General features: G+C 45.1%; 1 protein-coding gene across 1 annotated transcript in view; it reads right to left on the bottom strand.

Moving 5' to 3' along the window:
• Positions 1-15,314: 15,314 nt before the first annotated feature.
• Positions 15,315-21,356, bottom strand: part of LOC126545618 (uncharacterized) — a 28,912-nt gene continuing 22,870 nt past the window's right edge. Inside the window, exons 11-14 of the mRNA XM_050193546.3 lie at positions 21,111-21,237; positions 20,613-20,752; positions 19,057-19,404; positions 15,315-16,121 (exon numbers count right to left, since the gene is read on the bottom strand). Of these exons, the coding sequence (XP_050049503.2) occupies positions 15,864-16,121; positions 19,057-19,404; positions 20,613-20,752; positions 21,111-21,237 (873 nt within the window). The 3' untranslated portion in view covers positions 15,315-15,863. The remainder of the gene's footprint in view (positions 16,122-19,056; positions 19,405-20,612; positions 20,753-21,110; positions 21,238-21,356) is intronic.

Genomic DNA, 21,356 nt, shown 5'->3' on the forward strand with positions numbered 1-21,356 from the left:
TGTACTACTTTCATATTGAAGGTATATTGTTTAGGACGATGCTTAAACATTAATTTGTCCATGGTAATCAATTATAAAGCTGCAAAAAATTGAATGGCTCATGTGGAAAATGGACAATACTTTTCGGGTATTGCAAAATGTAACTCAAACATCATGTATTTTTTACTCTTGCGACAATCTGCATCTGTGCCTGCTACAGGAAAACGTTTTGGCGGCACAATAATAGAAATATGGGGAAACGCCTGTAACACTGCTGCTCCCGTCATTGCCAATGGGCGATTAAGCGTTTGCTTATATTGTAAAATTTATCGCCGGCCATTATAGGCGTTGCGAGTTCTTCCAACGCAGCGCATTAAGCTTGGGAAATTGTTAACGTGGTAATTAAACTCTAAGCAACAACCTGACGTTCTTAGCTAACACCACGTCACATGCACGTGGTGTCATCTGGTAGTTCGTTAAAGCATCTGCCTGCCTATTCTAAACATCGTGGTTCTGACTGCATGCGCTGCAACTAGAAGAAAAAAACGTGAAGACATGCGATCGCCTCAGATTCATTTCATTGCTGCTTGACTGTACAAAAAAAAAAAAAGAACTCAGCTTAGTTACGTCCGTGCACACTTGGAAGGCGTATAGACTTAAAGTTATTATTGGCACGTCTATCTACATTTTTTAGACGTGAGTGGAGCAATCTTCATGTAGGCTCTATGTGAACACTTCGCAAACAAGGATCTCTTAAGTGCACGCTGCACGAGAACCTTTATTTGCGAGAAATGTTAAACTCAAAAACTAAGTTTTGATCTTCACGTCAGCGTCCGTTTTTGCCCTTGTTCAATTTTGCTTAAAGGCGAGGAGTTGTTTCACCACCTTTCGATGCACTCACGACGGGTGCCATCCACCACGTTCTTCTCCAGGAGCCACGTAAACATTACAGTGTCAGTGTTTATTACCAAATGTCACATGGGAGTGTTTGTGGGAAAATAACATCACTTTGAGGTTACCAGGAGCTTGCGCTTTTCCGCTAGCCGCATTTGCTGCCACGCACGCAGAGTTAAATAGGATACACGAGCGAAACGATAATGAAGAACGTGGCGGTGAACGCCATGGACAAGGCGTGCTCTAGCAGATGGATATTAACTGACGGCTCTCGTCTCTCAGTATAGCTCCAATCGACAGATTTTATTCAGGTGACGTCACAACCATGCCTTTGTTGACGTCACTAAGTCCCATGTAAAAACCGTGAAAGCCCGAGGAGGAGCACGTAAGCACTTTTTTTTATGTTCTCGTTTCCCCCATGGTTGGCAGCGCTCCGTATTCGCGGAAGGTGACTGTTCTGTACACAACGCACGTGTTTATTTGAAATGTGTGCAGATGCGTAATAGGTGGCTTCGGCGCCTTTTAATGTTTCGGCAATTCATCCTAAAGTATCTGAACTATCTCTGTTTTCTTTTCAATAAGTAGTGTAAAATTATGAAGATGAGTCGTTGACCTGCACAACTCATAAAAGATCTGTTCCGAGCTCTTCAGACGTCAACCCTTTATCCGTTTTCGTTTCTTGCAGACGTAAGACATCTCTGAGCAGATGCGACTGCGCCAAAATTTCCACCAATGATGGATGGGCTCATCGCCGGAGTGGCATGACGTAGCAAGCAGGCTCTGCAATCCCTCAATGTCTACGGGTCTCGTCACCAGTGCCCCACATCAAACGAGGTCAGCATAAACGGTGGGAAGACAACTGCGCCAGTGCGATGTCAGAATAAGCTGTGACAAAAAGAGGGCACACGATTTGGCTCTGTTATATTTTGGAGGCTTCTCAAGGACACTACTTTGAACACGCACACTTGAGCATATGTATTCCTAAATACGACCCTAAACTTGATTTATTCGACACACACTCTTGCTATGCACCTGTAAAATTGAACACAGTCACAACTCTGTTTTCTCAGAAGGCAATGTGTCCTGCCTTTCCTGTTCAGCTAACCAGAATGCTTTAGATATGAACGGCCATAGAATAATTTTGTCAGTTTTTTTTTACAGTAGTAGTATGGTACAGGACTGCGAGATGAAAGGCGGGAAGCGTGCCTGGGTCAAGGCTCCGGTATTTTGTAGAGAGTGAAGAAAAGAAAATGGGTGAAACTAAACGTCTCTTGCTGTGCCATATTCTCTACAAAATTTGTTTAAGAACAAAATATTTATTGTATATGAACCTAGATCATGGAGCATCGCAAATGGCGTAAAAAGTACATTTTGGATTTTGTGAGTACTGAGTAGAAGATTAGTAACAGTAACGCATCTGTCGCCGACCTACTAATTGGATTCTGTAAGCATATGAGCTAGCAACGAATTTTTTATGTTAGTGTTTATGTTAGTGTTTATGTTGTTTATGTTAGTAAACTTTTGTACCTTTCGTCGGCGCGAAAAAATGGAGATGTTACGTTTTCACCGAACATTTGCCACTCCCTAATGACTTAACATAGTAAATCAATCAAATGAAATTAAATATTCAACCTGGCAACGCTTGGCTCAGCTTTGAAAATTGCAGCATGCTTTACTTCAATTTTATAAATATGTTCTAATGCACCGCGAGGCTGCAGTTTGATTACCGTGGTCGTCGAAACCATTTCTTGCGAATATCGCTCTTTAAGTAGAGGTAACAGTCACTGGATCGGTACTATTATAACTCGTCCATACAGCTATTTGCTTGCGGCACCAGAATATATTAGAATGCAAGCCTTATCAGCAATCACATCAGGAAACAAATGGGACGTTCTTTTAATTCCTGAAGACAAACGCCTAGTGCGGTAACATTTGGAAATCGATGGACGTTACCTGACCTACTTGATGCATTTGCATGATTCGAACTGCCGTGTCAGCCTCCCCTTTCCCAAATGAACCGGACAGCAAGCACTTTTTTTTTTTTTTGCTCACTGACTTCCCCTCTTCTTACTTCTCTTAGAACTCTCTCTCTTTACCTCCTGCTTCTTGCTCTTTAGAGTATTTCTCGTAAGTTTGGAAACACCTCCCCGAAGTTGCAAGAATTTCTGGTTACTCTCATTAGTGCGTGCAACATAATAAGAAAATATAGCTAGAACATAACAAAGTTCTTAACTATACTTGTAAGTACAACAAGCAGCACACGATCTTAGCATTGTTGTTATAAGCTAATATACAGGGCGGTAATGTTTAAGTTTTATAACACATTTAAGGATAATCCAGCTCAAGAACTGTAATTATGTTACCTGCGACGGGCTATTCAGAGAGGCAGACATTATCTGCACGAGAAATCCACTAATTATTACTTCTACTAGTTACTTTACGCCCATATTGCAATTTACGAATTGTATCCGGTGAATTTGAAAGGCGTATCCACTTGGAATGAACTTCCATAATGACGCCAGTTTGGAGATATGCGCCATAAAACTTGCCGTAAAAAGGCAGTGTTGTTATACTTACATTTTTATCAAGAGAGAGAGAGAGAGAGAGAGAAGTTTAATGATACGAAATGCAGAGAGGTCGACCTGCCAGCTACTGGGCGTTGGGGGAAGGGGAAGAGGGAAAGAAACTTAAGTTCTCTTTGAGGCACTGAAGCACAAAAGTAACCGGAACGCCCATGTATTTCATTCTATACTTTGGGAAACAATATCTCGAAACTGGTGTCATCCTGGAAATTCAGCTTGAACGACGTGATCTGGCTTTGCCCTTGCACTCCCGCAATTATTGAAATCTCTTGCAATTTAGAAGCCGGGAAAGCTTTTAAGTGAAGGCGGGTTAGGAGGCGTAAATTTAAGAGTAACGAACGTACTCCAGCTAGCTTTTCCGGAAAACTTTAGTGCAGCACAACCTCCGAGATGAAACTAAGAGGAGCGAGACATGAATAAGTTAACTGGCATGTGATTTTTCTTAATGGTATAGCTGTCTTCTTGTACTTCGCACGAGTGCTTACAAGTGTAGAAATAACTTGTGATGTAATAACAAAACGGCGTAGTTTGATATGCTAGAGAACAATGGAGGCATTTTTTTTACAGCTGCACTTGGCGATTAGCTGAGAGGAATGTTTCATAGAGTAAAACTTACGGAGTGGCAGGACACATCCGGGCTATTAATTAAGAAGTCCGAAAGAAATAGGAATGGTGACACTTCGGAGAGACTGCTGCGCACCTTATCGCCCCTTGCCGGGCTTAATTCACCCACGCGTCTCACCAGTGGGCCACAGACAACGTTGGATGCTAACTCATTTGGCATTCAGTTGCTTTTTATAATAATAATAAACAATTCGCAGTTCCGCCAGAAAGGCGAAGCACCGATTGCGATAGCAAATCAGTAGATAGCTGTACGAAGTGAGGATAGTAGTTTTATAGGCCCTAAAAACTTGTAAACACTCTTTTACTAACTAAATAAACAATGATAGAATCCGTAAGCGTGACTCAACGAGGACATAGAAAGAAACAAACACATGGAGACAGTGCCGTCTTTGTGTGCCTGCTACTTTCTAAATCCTTGTTCAGGCACGCTTACACATTGCACCAAGGATTCGAACCAACCAGCCCATCAATGTGTTTTAAATAAAGTAACCAGCACGGTGTCACGCGCGCATAGGTAAACATGAACACACGTCGCTCGATGACAGCGGAAACTACCTGTGAAAACGTCGGAGTTAGGAATCGTGGCAGCAACCGCGAGCCAATTGACCTCCGGGCATATGTCGCTTCAACGCGTACGAAACGTCGAAAGCACAGCGCCTACTAAGCTATCTGCACTACACACACTATGCAAACATCGCAGATCGCGTTGAAGATGAGGCACGCTCGGGCGCGTACTTTAGCCACGTCGCAGACCTCTTTCAAGACACACGAGCGACGGCAACGCGTCCCTACGGCGTCCGCCAAACTCGTCTACTACGGCATCCGTGATTCGCGTGGCCAAAGCCGTAATAGACACTAGATACTGCGGTTGTCTCCACTCTGTACGGAGTGGCGGGCAAGGAGGACATCGAGGCACTGTAGCAGCCGCTGGAGAAGAACGCGTTCGCCGGCTCACCTTCACACGCTTTCACTCATACGGAACCTCACGGCGACGGCGACGGCAGAAATGTACCTGGAGTGTCCATATAATTGCTATTGCAACAACAACAACGACGACGACGACGACGACGACGACAACAACAACAACAATAATAATAATAATAATAATAATAATAATAATAATAATAATAATAATAATAATAATAATAATAATAATAATAATAAAGTATTTTTTCAGTCAGATGATTACAAGGGGCCCACTGCGTTTTGAGCATCGGCAGTACGATACTTCTGCCGGGTATCTGAGGTGAAAAGCGATATGTTAGTTGACGAGACCTCATTTCTGTGCATAGCAAAGAGCAGCTGACAAAGAGAAAGAACATGTAAATCAAGATTACCGTGAAAAAAGGAAACAGTACAGAAAGAGCAAGTAAAGAAAGTATGACATAAATGAGAGATAGCGCTGTCATGGCACGTAAATACAATCTTAAAGAAAATACAGATGGTGCAGTTTGAATGAAAAACAATATATTCTATTGGCTAGTGAACCGATTCCATGGCCGATTAGTTACGAAAAAATACACGCTTATGCGGAAACCAATGCGCATAAGTTTTTCTTGCGTTTAGATTACTAATGTCACACAAGGTAACTTGAAAAGTTTTTAATTAGATGCACTTAGCTTCGGCCCCAGGGGGCAGAGAGGAGCAATAACTTCAAGTAACTCCCGCTAGAAAAAACATATATATATATATATATATATATATATATATATATATATATATATATATATATATATATATATATATATATATATATATATATATGAAGCACCACTGTTGCACTAAGTGCATACGGGCTTCTTATACAAGAAATCGTAGATACAAAAAAATGATATTTTTAATGTTCAGTTCTTGTGCGATTAATTATTTATGCGGCTGTGCTTTTCAGCATCATGGACAGAGCGCACTGACATGTGAAAATAGCCGATTTATGTCAAATACGTCCAGATTTTGGTCTCGAAGCAGCCTGTCCAGTGATGCTTGATTCGGGCACTATTGGAGTAGGTGGTGTGCTTCCTACTCGTAACGACCAAACAAACATGCAAAAGGGGGATCGCTATACAGGTTGTCCCACGTAACTTGAGCTAAGACTTCAAAAATGAAAGACACTTAGGACGCGAATTGAACGGGCCGTATATAGTGTTGACAATAGGCCGGAGTAACCCAGGCTATTCTTATTTCCGTCCTAACTAATAATCTAATTCAATTCAATTGGGCAACCTTTTAAATTAATGGCTTAAGAGCGCAAGTGTGACTCGCAGAGTTGTAGAGAGCCTTAAAGAACCGCATAATAAATTGTTTCCTACATGATACGTATCACGTACTTCGTTTTGCCGCGTGCCAAAGAAGCCCGCGAAATACAAAAAAAAAGCACGTGGTGTGGCTCTTGTGCACTGCCATTGCCCTGCCCTGAAGCGAGCGACTGGTACACAGACACGGCCCTAGCCCGGCTGCGCCACGGAGATGTAAAAGGACATTACGCCAGTCCTTCGATTGTTCGATGGTTGTTATTTGCCGCACTTTCTTGCTCTTTCTTGTGGTTTCGAAGCCGACGCAATCTTGCTCTGGACTTTCGCTGCCGCTTAAATATTTCTATTCCACAAGTTACCGCATCGTATTCTTGTTTAAGCCTTCGACAGCGTAGTATACAACTAATAAGGAACGAAAACGATAGTACTATCGTGCAAACGCACAAAGCGCCATCTGCTTCTTTCGTGTGAAGAGCCCATCGATGTAGCATGACGTATTGCAGAGCGCCTGCCACGCTTTGTGGAGGTTTTTCGTGCCGGATATTTACGACTGAAACGCGAATGGGACCACTGTCGCGACGAGAATCTCAACTTTCTTTTGGCGCCAGTTTAATAAATGACATCTCAGTACGGCAATGCACTAAACAAATACAAAGGTCTGACGCACAAAATACCCGCTTTTGGAAACCGAGAGTGCCTCCGAATGATTACGCAATCGAATCTATTAAGGCAAGAACAAGTGCGAATGGCGAAGAAGTTTTAGCAAAAATGGGTAAATGTGTGAGAAGCCGCTTTTGGCTTCACTCATCCCTGGATGTCGCATTCTGTGATTCAATTTTTTTGCGTCCCTAGGTTGACTCGTCTGCTCGTATTTCGCGAACTATTGAAGGCAAATGAGTATAGATCAGCACGCTTTGAATTTCCCATCGGGGACACGCAACGGGATCTGGTATTGTCTGGCGTGAATAGGGCAAACTTTCGCTGGCAGAAATACGAAACTGGCGCTCGAGCTGATGTCTCTCTCGACATGCGCACACAATAAGCGAAACCCGTTTGTGTTACGAACTTTTATTCTTTTGACGAAAACAAAACACAATCAATGAATGACGCTATTCACGGGACCCATTGTGTGGAGGGAGGTGGTTTAAATTGGCTTGACAATTGACGAAGGGGAATGAAAATGCAGTGTCGGGAAGAATTGCCGCTTTTTGTATTCTAAACTTCGTACATCACGTTCCATCTTACTGCTCTCAGAACAATACGATCACTGTTATGTCATTAGCTTTTTAAATCTCTGTATACTGATGAAGACATCGATCGACGGCACGTCAATACGCTCCAGTTACGGAGATCAAGCAAGATTACTAAGGAACGTGATTCGCCCGCAAAGGTAGCCAATGGCACAACGCTTAGCAGTGGGTTGAATGCGGCTGGTTGGTTCATCCTGAGAATAAAAACAGGAACAGCGCGACACGGGACGAACGCTTGAAAGAACACACGACGAACAACGCTTGAGTTTCAAAACGGTGGCAAGATATATATATTTTTTTTCTATTACCACCGAATGTGTGTGCTCACTGGCGTGCCTATGGCGATACGTGTTGTTGATTTTCGGAAGTCTTTGAGTGCTGTGCGCGCAATCGGAGGGGGCCCTTGGAAACTTTGAGCTGTGTAGAATGCCTGCGAGAAAGTGCACGGATCTGGATGCTAGTTACGCTGCAACAATTTTTGAAGCCAGCATGTTATTTCTGTTAGTTTACAATTTTGCTAATTATGAGTATGTCGCACCAACAAAAAATAACGAGGGTCACACGTCAACTAAACATGGCAAAGCTCGTGTCGTTTTCCTGCTTAACTAAAAGAGCCTATGCGACCTAGCATTTGACCTCACATGCGTTCGCGTCGTGCTCACACACTTTCTGTCTTGTTTACGAACTTTTTAATTACGAGGTTAATATCATGTCTGTTATCTCCATAATTGTGTATGCATTTCGGATTTTTAGGAGCCTCTCATCTTTCACAGAGCGTCAAGTTCAACAAAACAGCATACCACGTGACCTAATTATTTCTATTATCTCACTCGAAAAGGGACTGCGCCCAGCTGGCAACGTAATTCAAGTGAACTCGCAGTGACGCTATAGCGCGACAAAATTGTTGTCCAGCCCGAGAATCTCGCATGTGAAAATTATCGTCAGCCTGAATTATTTATTTAATTTAATTATGGGGTTTTATGAGCCAAAACCACCATTTGATTAGGAGAATTATTTAGCCCATCACCTAACACCCGTTGGTAACTTACGATGAGCGCAGCGAAGCCTTTTTTTGTTTTATTTTTATTCTCACTTTGATACTTCCTTAAAGAAGATGCTTGTTCTTGCATTAAATTTTTCGGACATCCGCATAGTATCTCACATTTCTTTTTTCCTACTGTGCAAAACGAAAAGAAAAAATGCGTACATTGTGGTCACCCTGTCACCATCTTCTTACCATGACACGTCACATTCTCAACAGCTTGTAGTCTTAGAGCCAGGCGGAAATGCTCTAATATACCTGGTACAGGGAACAAGGGTGAAAAAAAAAACGCCTGCACTACATTACTCTATATACGTAGACGATACCTGTGTTTCCACGTCTGGTCCATGCATCGGCATTGTTCAAGCAACGTTGCAGGAATGCGTCAACGTTGTGGATAAATTGCAAACGCAAGAGGAATGCAAATTTCCTTCATTAAAACGGCTATAGTGCCTTTCTAGAAGCGGCATGTAAGCGACTTTCAGCTGTTCCTTGTGGTACAACGCTTGTACATAGTAAAAAAAGCTCATATTTCTCGGCGTTACACTAGATAAAGAACTCTCCTCTCATAATTACAGCCTTGAAGAACGAGTTCGGCCAGTAATAGACGTCATTCGCCGCGCTGCGGGAACAGCATAGAAAAGGTCAGTTCCATCGCCACTAAAGCTTCGTAATATGACTATTAAACAGATAAATAGTCCTTCGCTCGTTGCCGCACCCACCCGCTTTACGCCCTCTCCCCTTTCGAAGGACCCTACATATATATACTGTGGCGAGGAAAGCATATGTCGCCTTGAAGAAGACAAGTGCACTTGTCGAAACGTTAGCTCCTGCTTTCACCTGGTTCTCGTTTTGCTCCTCGTAATAAACAGAAAGCAGCATATTCGTCACCACATCTAAATGGTGAAACTTTCTATCACTCATCTCAAGATCGCCTTCAACGTTAATAGCTAAGAGCCGTAGTGCACGTTAAAGCACTGCTCGAGCAACATTCAGTTTACTAATTGCAGAGGCATGTCATCCTCCTTTTCCTATAGTGAGGACAGTCGAAACCTATCGGCATTTCTGTTGGCGTTTCAGTGTAGCTTAAAAACATACCTATTAGCCAATGCACTTAAGATATATAGAGCCTGTATCATACGGTAATTGAGAAGCACATAAATCTACTGCCAAAACAAGAATTTTGAAGCTTGCCCGCTTTTTCTTTGCCCTCTTTCTTTCTTGCCCTCCATGTCAAGCAACAATTCGTGCGGCTCCCTAACACCGTCGTTGCCTCAACGTGTGAGGACGTGCAGCCGGCCGGTACCAACAGCTTGCTGCGTCTTGTGCGGCGTGAGGTTGAGGCCGCGTCTCTATCTGTTTCCCAGGCCCGTTCTTAAGACGAGTCCCTCCCGGCAGTATCGACGATCAGGCATTCATCTATAACACCATAACTGATTCGAACAACCTATCGCTTTCACAGATATCTAATGCTGAATTTTTAGAACATATCATTCTTTGACATCACTGGCATTAATATACTGTGAATTTATACCTACACTTATTAGGTTTCTCATGGTCGTTATTCCTATGTTTCGTCAGCTGCAGTAACCGCTCCATGAAATGTTTTTTGCTTGTATCTATGTGCGTGACACGTTTTTGGTAATTTGGTTGTGTTTCAAGTGCGTAAACAACCTTATATATCATTGTGTTGAGTGGTACGCTTCATTGCCCTGCACTTGATTTTGCTATTTGCTAATATTTGTACGGCTAGTGAGTGAGTGAGTGAATAAACTTTTATTTGGTCCAGCAAAGCGCGATAAAACGCGCACCCGGCTAATCCCACAACGGGACTGACAGATCTAGTCTGCCCGCCCAATCGCGGGCGTGCTGGACGGCCAGGATTTGGTCCTCAAAGACGGGACTTCGCAGGAGCGCGTCCTACTCTTCCTTGGTGAACTTCGGGCCCAGTGACCCGCACTCCCAGAGCATATGAGGCAACGTAGCTACCTCACCACAGGCCACGAAAGAATAATTCGGATAAATCTCGGGATATATGCTATTAAGGGACGCCGAATTTGGGTAGGAGTTCGTTTGCAGAAGTCTTAGTGTGACCGCCTGCGGCCGTCTTCCTTTTCACTTTTCTGCTTTTACATTTATTGCTATTTTTTTGTTGCTAGGTATGCGATCCCGATATACACTAATATTTGTACGCGTTGCTTGGATATATATTTATGTAATTTTACCCCTCCTGCTTGGGCCCTCTATCGGGCCAAAGCAGGAGCTATGCGGGACCTATACCGCATTCCACGATCCAAACCAGTGGCGCTCGCGTGATGACCGGCCAATATGCTTCACTTGCAATGAAATAGGCCATATTTCCCGCCACTGTCGCTGCTGCCGCCGGCCGTCGTCAGCTCGCACCGCGTACACTTAGCGCTCGGAAGACAGTCGGTCCTTTTCATGTCGTGCGCGCAATGACCCACCGCACCCTGATGTTCCCGCCCCGACTCCACGCCACGACCACTCGCCATCCCCACAGAACCGGCGTTCTCGCTTTCCGCTCCCCCGTTGCTCACCGTCACAATACCCTCGTCGTCTTCACGAATGCCTACTCTGCGCTAATTGGAATGGCTGATAGTCCTGCATGCGATGTTTGCGGATGCGAGGAGAACATTGACCACTTGTTGTGCCATTGTCCTGAATTTCAAGCACAAAGCCAATCTTTGTCCAACACATTGAGGAAATTAGATGATCGTCCTCTGAGTGAACAGACAGGAGCACCGTCCCGACCGATCATCGGCTCAGAAGGCAGTGAAGGCACTTTTGTGCTTTCTCAGAACTGGTTTGCGCGAGCGGCTTTAACTCAAGTGCTGTCCGTACACGTATCCATACCTTCTTTTTCACTTCTCTCGCTTCCCCTTCTCTTTTCCCCCAGCGTAGGATAGCCTACCAGACTATTGACTGGTTAACATCCCTGCCTTCATATATTACTCCCTCTCTCTCTCGTCGTCCATCTTCGGAAAACTGACCAGTGCAGCTCCCAGAGGTGATGTTGCATTGGCCAACCGACCTGGAAATTCTGTGTTGACCTTGGCTACCCGACGAAACCTTCTGGACGTAGAAGTGGATGGCACGCCTGCTTCGGGGCCCATACACACCGGGGCGCAACTATCTGTCGTGAGCACTCGCCTTTCTCGTCGTCTCCGCAAGGTTCTTGTACCCGCCATGTTGTCGGTCGTTCGCATTGCCGATGGCGGTACACCTGCCGTCGTTGGCATGTGCACTGGGCTTGTGAGCTTAGCTGGCCACCAGACCTCCGTTCTATTCGCCGTTCTACAACAATGCCCCCTGACGTCATTTTCGCCCTGGACTTGCTGAGCACCCATTGTGCTCTCGTTGACTCCTCATCTGGCCTTCTACAGCTGCAACTTCCTTCTATACCTGACCTCAACACCCTGTCGCCACCGCGTTTCTTCGCCTCTTGTGTCTTCGAGTTTGTTTGTCTGCAAACAGCTACAGCGACCTAAGTCACGTCGACCCCAGAGCCGCCCGTTTGTCACGGTCACCATGTGACCTAGCCTTCTCTCGACGCTCTTTTTATCCGGTGTGTTACGCTCCCTTACTCTGTTGCGAACGTTGCGGAGAACCGAGAGTGTTTACCCCACAATTTCTTCCCAAAGGCATCCCGTTCAGCGTATCACTTTTAGGCGCACGCGACCCTCTGGTCCTGACTATCGATGCTCCACAGTCGTCACAGGCACGCCCGGATACGAGTACTACGCTTCACGACCCCCTTGACGGTATGATTGACATTGACCTGTCCCCTTCTCAATCCGAAGATCGTCGCAGCTTGTTAGCATCTTAGCGCGTTGTTCTTGATTTTTCGTCACTCCATCTTGGCCATACATCACTGGTAACCCACCGCATCGACGCTGGGGATGCTACACCCACGGTGGTAGAGTTGGAGAGGTGGCGAAACGGCACCGCTCCGGCAATGCGCCGCATAATACGCTATGGCTCTTGAGTTGCCGCCACTTTGCGTAAGGTGGCAGCAAGGGTAGTCTGGGCCGATTCCTCCTCTCCGCGAACCTGAAAGTATGTAGCCGGCGGGCGTCGCAAGCATTCAAACTGTATTTTTACTTCTCTGACTTTTGAGAGAGAGCTCCGCATCGTAGTGTCATGCACCAAAAATAGATCTTCAATCACACTGAATAGTTACCGTCGCTTAACACGAACTTTTCGCCGCGGATTTGCGCGCGACTTCAGACTCGTCGCTTTTTTCTGCATTATTCGGCTGTTTTATTTGTTTATTTTTCAGGATACAGATCGGTTCTGAGAGCTATACGGTGACTAATGCGCAATTGTCAAATGAATCGCGTTTGAAACGAATATTCTTTATATATGTTCACGATCAAGTACATCTGTTTCTTCTGGCTTATAACAATATTAATAAGAAACTCTTTATTAGCATGTACGACTATGCAGAAACAGTAGTTACTGTCTTTCCAAAAGTACTGTTGTTCTGTTAGCCAATATATATATATATATATATATATATATATATATATATATATATATATATATATATATATATATAGATATATATATATATCTATATATATACTATTATGTATAATCAAAAACGCTCGGTTGGAAAATCGACAGTTTCCAAGCACGTCAACTGCTAAAAGATTCAATTAGAGAGACGACAGGCTGACTTAAAAGTAAAAGTTCATCGACGCTTTCCGCAACACCGTAATATTCCTCGCACAAGCTTCAGCGTGCGCGATCTGTCTGCAGTGTGCATCCCAAGTGAAGTACACTGAACCGCATCCACAGCGGCCACCACGGCTACCACTTACTGCGTGTTTAGCGCCGTTTCTGTTCCTCTTTGCTCAGAGTGGCCGGCCAAGGTAGGCCGCGAACGCCAAGGCGTGGCGGCGCCGCTCTCTCTAGACACAACGACGTCCGTCTAGTCCCGTCGTTTGCAGTCTCCATCATTTCGTATAGGGGCGTGCTCGCCTGAAAGGAGGAGGACAGCTAGCTTCCTCCGTTGTCCGACTGCATTACAGCGTTGCGCGCGCCTCGCAGTCGTGCATAGGCGATCCGCTTGTATATGTGTATTTCTGGCTCTCTGTCGAAGTTGCGCGCACGACAGCACGGGTATTTCCGCTCACTTTGTAAAGTTGGAACAGTTGGAGCTGAACAAAAAAGAAAGCAAAACAATTGGTGACCGCGCATCAGTGAAATTTAGTTACAGCCAGGTGATCATAAATCAGCTACGTCCACAGGCGCAATGTTACCCACAATGACGTGAAAACCAACTTTTTTTTACGCTGTACACTCGCCGGTAAGAATTTTAATGCTTCCAGAAAAATAAAGGCGCGTCCCTTGCAAACGGCGCTCTGTGTTAGTCTTGGAGCGATTAGCCGCGACGATTAGAAATTTTTAATCTCCATATAGAGCTTCATAGACAGTTTTGAGGGCAAGGCCAGCAGACAGCTTCTATAAATTATTAAATTCATAAACAGCGCTTTAAAGCCAGAAATATTCCGATAACAAACGACCTTTCACAGCACAGCGAAAGCTTGCGATGCGCGTCTTTGAGCCTATAAGCCCCTTTCGGCACCTGTCAACCGCTGTAGAAACTCAAGAGGTGTGGTGACGCGCCCGGGGAGCTTGTTTGGCCACCTCTCCTATTCTACCACCCATGCTCCAGTGGGGCTCCAGGGGTGTCTAATCGAGCGATATTCTCGGTAAATATTGAGCATTATTCAGGTTTTCTGAGCTTGCTGTGTGCGTTTTATTTGACACGATATTCTTGGATCTATGCCCGACTTCATGCGGCTTCCTGTGCACTTCCTGTGTACCCTGGTTTTATTATGTGGGTGAACTTCATTATTTAATGTGTCATACTTACATGCCTTGAATTTAAGGTTATGCGTGATTGGCCTATTTATTAAGCATAGCACGTTTAAATTTTCCATATCCTAAAACGGGCAGTCTTGCTGCACTTGCACGTTCATTACAAAACTGATCACATCGCCATCAGCTTATCAAATTGCCAAATGCGAGAGCTGCTTTTGCAACGAAGTAAAAATGATGTGCTAAGCAATAAGATGCGTCCGACCATTGCAGCATGCAACGTGCGGAAGTGGAATACGCGTGTGCAGTAAATTCTTTCATCTCTCAAAGAACACACTCATCAGCGAGTAAACCGACTAATAAAGTAAAAGCTAGGAGGGGATTCAACGTCTAGTTGAAGTTCATGAAAGTCAATGTCCACCAGATCTACTGTGTGGCGAGACTGGAGGGCGTGAACTGTAAATTTACTCAGAAAACCGAGCTGGAGCGCCGTCATTTCATCGGCGTCAACTAGCGTTTAATTTTCCTTCAAAATTACCATCGTTATCATAATCGCGATTATCATCGCCATGATTGTCATTGTCGTCGTTACAATCATCATCAGCATAGTCATTACACCCAGTAACGACCCACTAACCCCAAAGGCACATGCGCCGTGGCGTGTACGCAGTAACCCCAGGGGCACATAGCTGTGGCCCAGTGGTCTTACAGATTGCCCTATCTTCGGGACTGGCCTACCAAGAGGTCAGAAACGTGACAGACATACCCGCTATACAAAAATGGCCCAGGAAGGATGCGTTTTCTACAATATTCTGTAGCTAAACATGACGCCGTCGTCTCTGGGCTACGCGCTAATAGAAACATTTTTTATCTCGCTCGACAGCATACATAAGAAAATAGCGAAGACGAAAATCGTAATCCACAGGATTCTCACTGGTACTATCAGGTTACAAAATTTCGTCCATGTCACACAGTCGTCTCCATCAAGCATTTGATCACACAGAGTTGCATTCTTGTGTGAAGCCGGTTCCGAGCTCACACACATACTTTCTTGTTGACGGGAACCACACGAAGGATTCCGGCATGCAAAATTGCAACACAATAAGCAGGCAATAAATTCGCGGATTCGCCAACCACCCTAATATGGTACATTAGAAAGGCGTTCCGCTCAACTCCGACGTAATTACAAAACATATTCTAGATATACCTTAAATAACCACTGGCGAAATGTCGCCAAAGTAGCAACAGCGCTATGATTGGAAGCTTGCGTCCCAGATCGTTCAATGGTTTAAAACAAGTGTTCATAACTTAAGCGCTTTCCACCAAGCAGAATAACGCAGTCGTCATACACATGCGAGAACTCAGTTGTCGGGGGACAGGGGAAATAATAGAGTAATCAGTCTATATCAGCAGCCGTAGACTTCGATGGAACGTTAATGTCGGTCAGGCCTGTCTCTTGCAACTTGGAGATCAGAAACCGCCTTTTGCGCAATGGCGACAGGGGAGCCACCGACAGCGTGACTTCAGGCTTGCCAGCGCCCAGGAGTTGGTCAACCTGCAGCCGCGACATGCCCTCCACTGATTCGCCGTCGATCTGGAAGAGCACATCACCCGGGAAGACCTTCTTGTTGTTCGAGCTGACCACGTCTGCGTACTGCAAGCGAATAAGACGAATATTTATGTTTAAGAAGTATAGAAGCGTTGTTGAGACACCTGCAAACGTCTGCGAAAATGGGATGTTTCGGGAGTGTTCTAGGCCACGAGCACGAAGTTTAATGCTTGGTGATGTTTAAAGTCCGAACTCAAATGCGAAGGTCGTAACAGACACCACAGTGAGTTGCTATACATAATTTGAGACGATACTTCAGATTCTGGAACCTGCACGCAATGCTTAGCGCACGGTCGTGTCAGCATTCCGACACGATCGAAATGCGGTCACTGCGGCAGGTCATCGAACCAACACCACCTATAATAGATAGCACAAGGTCTTTTCACTCTGATCCTTGATGTCATGCTAGTGACCCGATTGCCGTAGAATCTACTGCGGCTACTCCAGAGCAGGCGACAGTGATTTTGACGTCACCGCTTTCGCCACATCAGCCTTGGCAATGAAAATTCTGGGCCAATGGCATGACGCATGGAACAGGCATCGTGCTATCTAGATGGTGTTGATCGAACCCACGACCTCGTGCTTAGCAGCGAATCTTCATAGCCAGTGAACCCAGTGTTGCGAGTTGATGTGAAGCATGATAGACCGTTTAATAGTTTCTTCTCCATATTTTAGCTTACAAGCTTGAGGCCGGTAGTGCGTTACCTACTGGACGACGACGCGCCGATGAAGTAAAGCTGCAGCCGCATGGCTGCGCGCGGATTCTCGTACGAATAAGCCGCAACGACGGGACGCAAGTGATCTGAGGCGCACTTCCTCGAAAACCGCGTTTCGTACGGCTTCGAGAGAAGTTGAAAAAAAAATTGACAGTCACTTAAGCATCCTTGCATGATTTGAATGCGAAAGCATTATGAATTTTCTAATTGGCAAGTTATGTTCATGATACATGACGTCATATACACTGTCACGTGTCGTTCACAACTATACCTTAATGCACCTGAATCCACCTTGCCCTAATTTGTACCAACCGGATTCCACCTGAATCCTCTTTAATCCACCTCAATGCACTTTAATCCACCTAATCCACTTTACTACACTTTAATGCACCTTAATCTGCCCTAAACTACTTTGCTCTAATTTGTACCAAGCTTAATCCCCCTTATTGCGCTTTAATGCAGCTTAATCTACTTTATTTCACCTTAATTCACGTGGATCTCATTTGTGCCAAACTTGATGCACATTAATCCACTTTAATTCACCTTCATTAAATTTAATTCACCTTTATTCACTTTACCTTACCTTTATATAAATTTTTCGAACTATTATTCGCTTTACTTCAAAACTCTAATTCACCTATGTTCACTTTAATTACTCGTAACTACTACTAATTAACGTTCTTATATTATTTTCTACCTCCTGGATTACCGCTGAGGCCATACAAGACACATACCATTTACAATCTTCTGTATGACTACTGAGCCTTACAAAACGATGAGGACGTCACTGATGATAATGATTCTTGTTACCATCGCTTTATCGCGCTGGATTTTCTGCCTTGTAGGACATATAATGCTTTTGCATCTATAACTTTGTAGCGGCCCGCACTGCACACTCTGCAAGCGGTTTGGAGGCTACGTATGTATAACAGTTGTTGAACGCGCCCCTTCGCGCGTGCCCGTACGGCTGTGAAGGGACAGCGATTACGGTGTAAACGTGCGCCACTTCTTCAAATATGCGCTCAGTATTTAAGCCCAGTGTTGGGGGCTCGCTCTCTTCCTTTTGTTTGCCAGTGTTGTCATACGCTAGTTCTGGGGAGGACGGCTAAAAGGAAAATGCATAATCAAACAGCTGGGTGACATTGATTTACAAGCGGTGAAATTGCGCTTCTGAAGCGCACGCTCATTTGCTCCGAAAACAAGAACACAATGTAAGGAACATCATGCGAAATATACATGCGATGCGATTCGTAGGTCACGCAAAGAAAGTAGGAAAGTGGAAAAAATCTTACCGTGTGAGAGTGCGCTGTTAAATCTGATAGCATACTTACTGCACGCGTACTCTGAATTGCTTGCTTTTCGACAAGCTTTTTCTGAAGAGCTGTTGCAGGAGAGCTCATACATTGACAAACCCTTTCGCCAATCATGTACCCTTATCTTTGTGACCATGTGCCTTATCGATCAATTAGTCTTAGTTTACCGTATTTAGCATAATAGCGTGCTCGGAATGCACATGCGCTGTACTCTACACGACCCATAATATTTAGCGCACACGCTATTTTTCGGATTTAACGTTAATGGCTTCGTGTGGTTTACGTAAGTAGCTTGACAACATGGCGGTGATCACGGCTGCTAGCTTCGAACTGAATTTAGCGTTGCTGTTCGTAGCACTTGGTCCGTATCACTTCGTTCGCTTTGTTCATAGCAAAGGACTACACGTAAAACGGTTTTTGCTTAGTCTAAGGGCGCTTCATTGATAACTTTGCGGAGTTGTCGAGATTGGTCCTCATTCCGAATGCTTCGAGGCCTAAAAAGAGAAATTTCTGGAACGGCAGTGTCATCTCTTGGCGAAGTCGAGAGCTATGCATGACGGCTATCTCAGTACTGATTTCGCCATCGATCGGGCAGGCGTGGAAATTATAAATACAGCGTGCTCCTTGCTGTTATTATGCTACTTGTCGCAGCTTTCGCGCGCAGATGCAATGCTTTGCAAATAGATAAAATCATTTATGTAAGTACACCATGTATGCGCTATTCAGAGCATGAATGAATAGAGTTTCCCGGACGCAAAAAAGCGCTTTCACGGTCTACTAAAATTCGGTTTTCACAGTTTCACATTTTTCACACCTTTGGTATAGTAACGCTATCGTATCTGAACAGTTCGATCAATACAGCACAACGTCACTTAGACGCCTCCTCACTAAGCTTGCCATGCAATGCTCCAAAACTACTCGATGATGCGGGACGTAGTCTTCGAACCTCACCAGTAGTACGAAGCACTTAGCCGACTGCTTCAGCCTGTCGTCTGCGACGTCGACGTCGAGGATGCCTATGCCGTACGGCTTGCCGCCGAAGCAGCTGAGCGCAGCGGCCTTAACAACGGCCGATTCAAGAGGCATGTCACGAATGACGCCCAACATGTCTCGACGGCTCGTCAGCATCCGGTACGGGCTCGAAGACATCACCGACAGCACCATCTGGTCGCCGGCAGCGCTGATGATCTTCTTGACCCGGGGCAAGGGCGCGTCCACTACCGCGATTCCGTCCACGTTCAGAATGAAGTCCAGCGGCAGCACCTTGGACATGTCAGCCGGCGAGCCCTTGGTCACCGTCTGTACAACGGTACAGATAGAGCGGCACCCGTAAGCCTTCCCGCCCCCTAATCATGGCACAGCTACACTAGCCGGAAGTACGTTTTTACCGAGTCGCTGTAGTACCTCGGCTGTTCATTTGGGTCATTAGCCGGGAAAGCTGCTATATACTGTGTATGGTCGGATTTTTCCCGGTGTGCTCATTTTTAAGATCGGCTCTACGGCTAAGCAGACAGATGAATAGACTTCAAAAATCACGTGCCATATCGAGTGCTTGCCTTGTTTTTTCAAAAATTTGAGTCGGCACACGGAAGGCGTTTTCACCGCCAGGGATTTTAAAGGTACAACGCTTTGCGCGTGATAACTCGTACGAATACGTTCAAGCGCAAGTAAAATACGCTGCGGGTTGCGCGTAACTTAACACCAAACATTAAGAACAGAGTAGCACACCAACGGCACATTGTTCGTAGTCGTTTTAATTTACTCAAGCTGTTTTTTGAATTGCGTTCAGCTCACTAATTGGTTAGGTTTAATTGTACACAGTTTTAAATATTCCTTTAAGGCATAATATGAATTCAAAAGCTGTAGATCGTGCTCAGGAACACCTAATAAAATCGGTTCCATGGGGTTACGTTATCGTGGTTCTTTTTCCGAGCTCTGAGTAAAGCTGTTGAGATATGTAAAAAAAAAAAAAGAATGCCTATAACTAAATTGGCTCTTCCGCGTCTGGAATAGATCGCTCTCAATGCTGTTTGAAAAGATGCAACCCCAGATGACTCTCGTAAGAAGACTAGTGCGTGGGCATCCGTGTTCAGTGCTCGCTTGTACGCTATCTACCATTTAGAACGCTAGTGGATTTCGATCTTCACGATGATGGCGGCGTCTACTGTATATGCCATGGCCAATGGCTTTTTTTTAATTGGCATGCGGGCTTCGTTTTTTCGAAGCAGTGGACTAATATGGTGTTTCGCATCGGTACGTGAGTCTGATGCAAGGCTACTGCACCACCCTCTAAATTATCAACAGCGACTCTACAGATCAGTCTTGAAATTTTCGCATCACGCACAGACTAGTGTTCTTTCGATTAATATTTTTTTTTTGACAAAGGCAAAACGTCAGCGGACACGTTCAAATGTGAAACGCCTCAGCCTGTGCGCTCCGTACTATCTGTAGATGAAAGAGCTGCCAGGCGAGAATGAAACACGTTCTATCGGCAGACTGAGACTCACGTCCACGTAGGTATAGCTCGCTACCTCTCCCTGGACTCGCCGCAGCGAGAAGCCAAAGCCCCAGAACTTCATGTACTTCTTCTTTCGGTAAAGCATGAGATCCACCTTCTCGGTGGCCACGCTGTCTTTACCTTCCACGCCTGCAAAGAACGAACGCTTGTTCAAGAACGCCGCCATGCACAGTGATGTGACAAGGCACCACTCGTTTGTGGAAAGGGCCGGAACAGGTCTCCATGGCAGTAGTGATTTCCATATTTTACACGTCGCCTATCTACGGAATGTATGGTGCGTAGCACCAGCGTCTATTAGGTAATAAAATTGGAGTTGTTTATTAGTTATGGCTTTAATATTTTCGTCAATGGCCCTGAGATAATTGCGGCATATTTTTGCGGTATGCAATCGTAAAACTATCGTTCAGGATGAGTGTGCTCCCATATGAGCGAACGAGTAGTGACGATACCGGAGCGGGCTAAAACAGTGTTTCCTGTGCGCACTTACTGCTCAGCGGTGCGGTTCTGCTTATGGACACCGGAGAGTTCCCCTTGTAGTCGATGGCTGAAGAGCTCTGCCCGCTGGACTCCATGAATGAATCGGATAACTTGATGGCCGTCTTGCTCGCCTTTACCTGGGAGGATTGAAATCCGCTGTCACTTCTCGGTTCACCGGAGTGTGCCTATTTTGTTGGCGCTTTCACACTCTGGTCATCGTCACCGACGGTGCGACACCTCTTGAGAATGGCTACAA

This window comes from Dermacentor andersoni, chromosome 3, assembly GCF_023375885.2.
Source record: "Dermacentor andersoni chromosome 3, qqDerAnde1_hic_scaffold, whole genome shotgun sequence".
NCBI lineage: Eukaryota > Metazoa > Arthropoda > Arachnida > Ixodida > Ixodidae > Dermacentor > Dermacentor andersoni.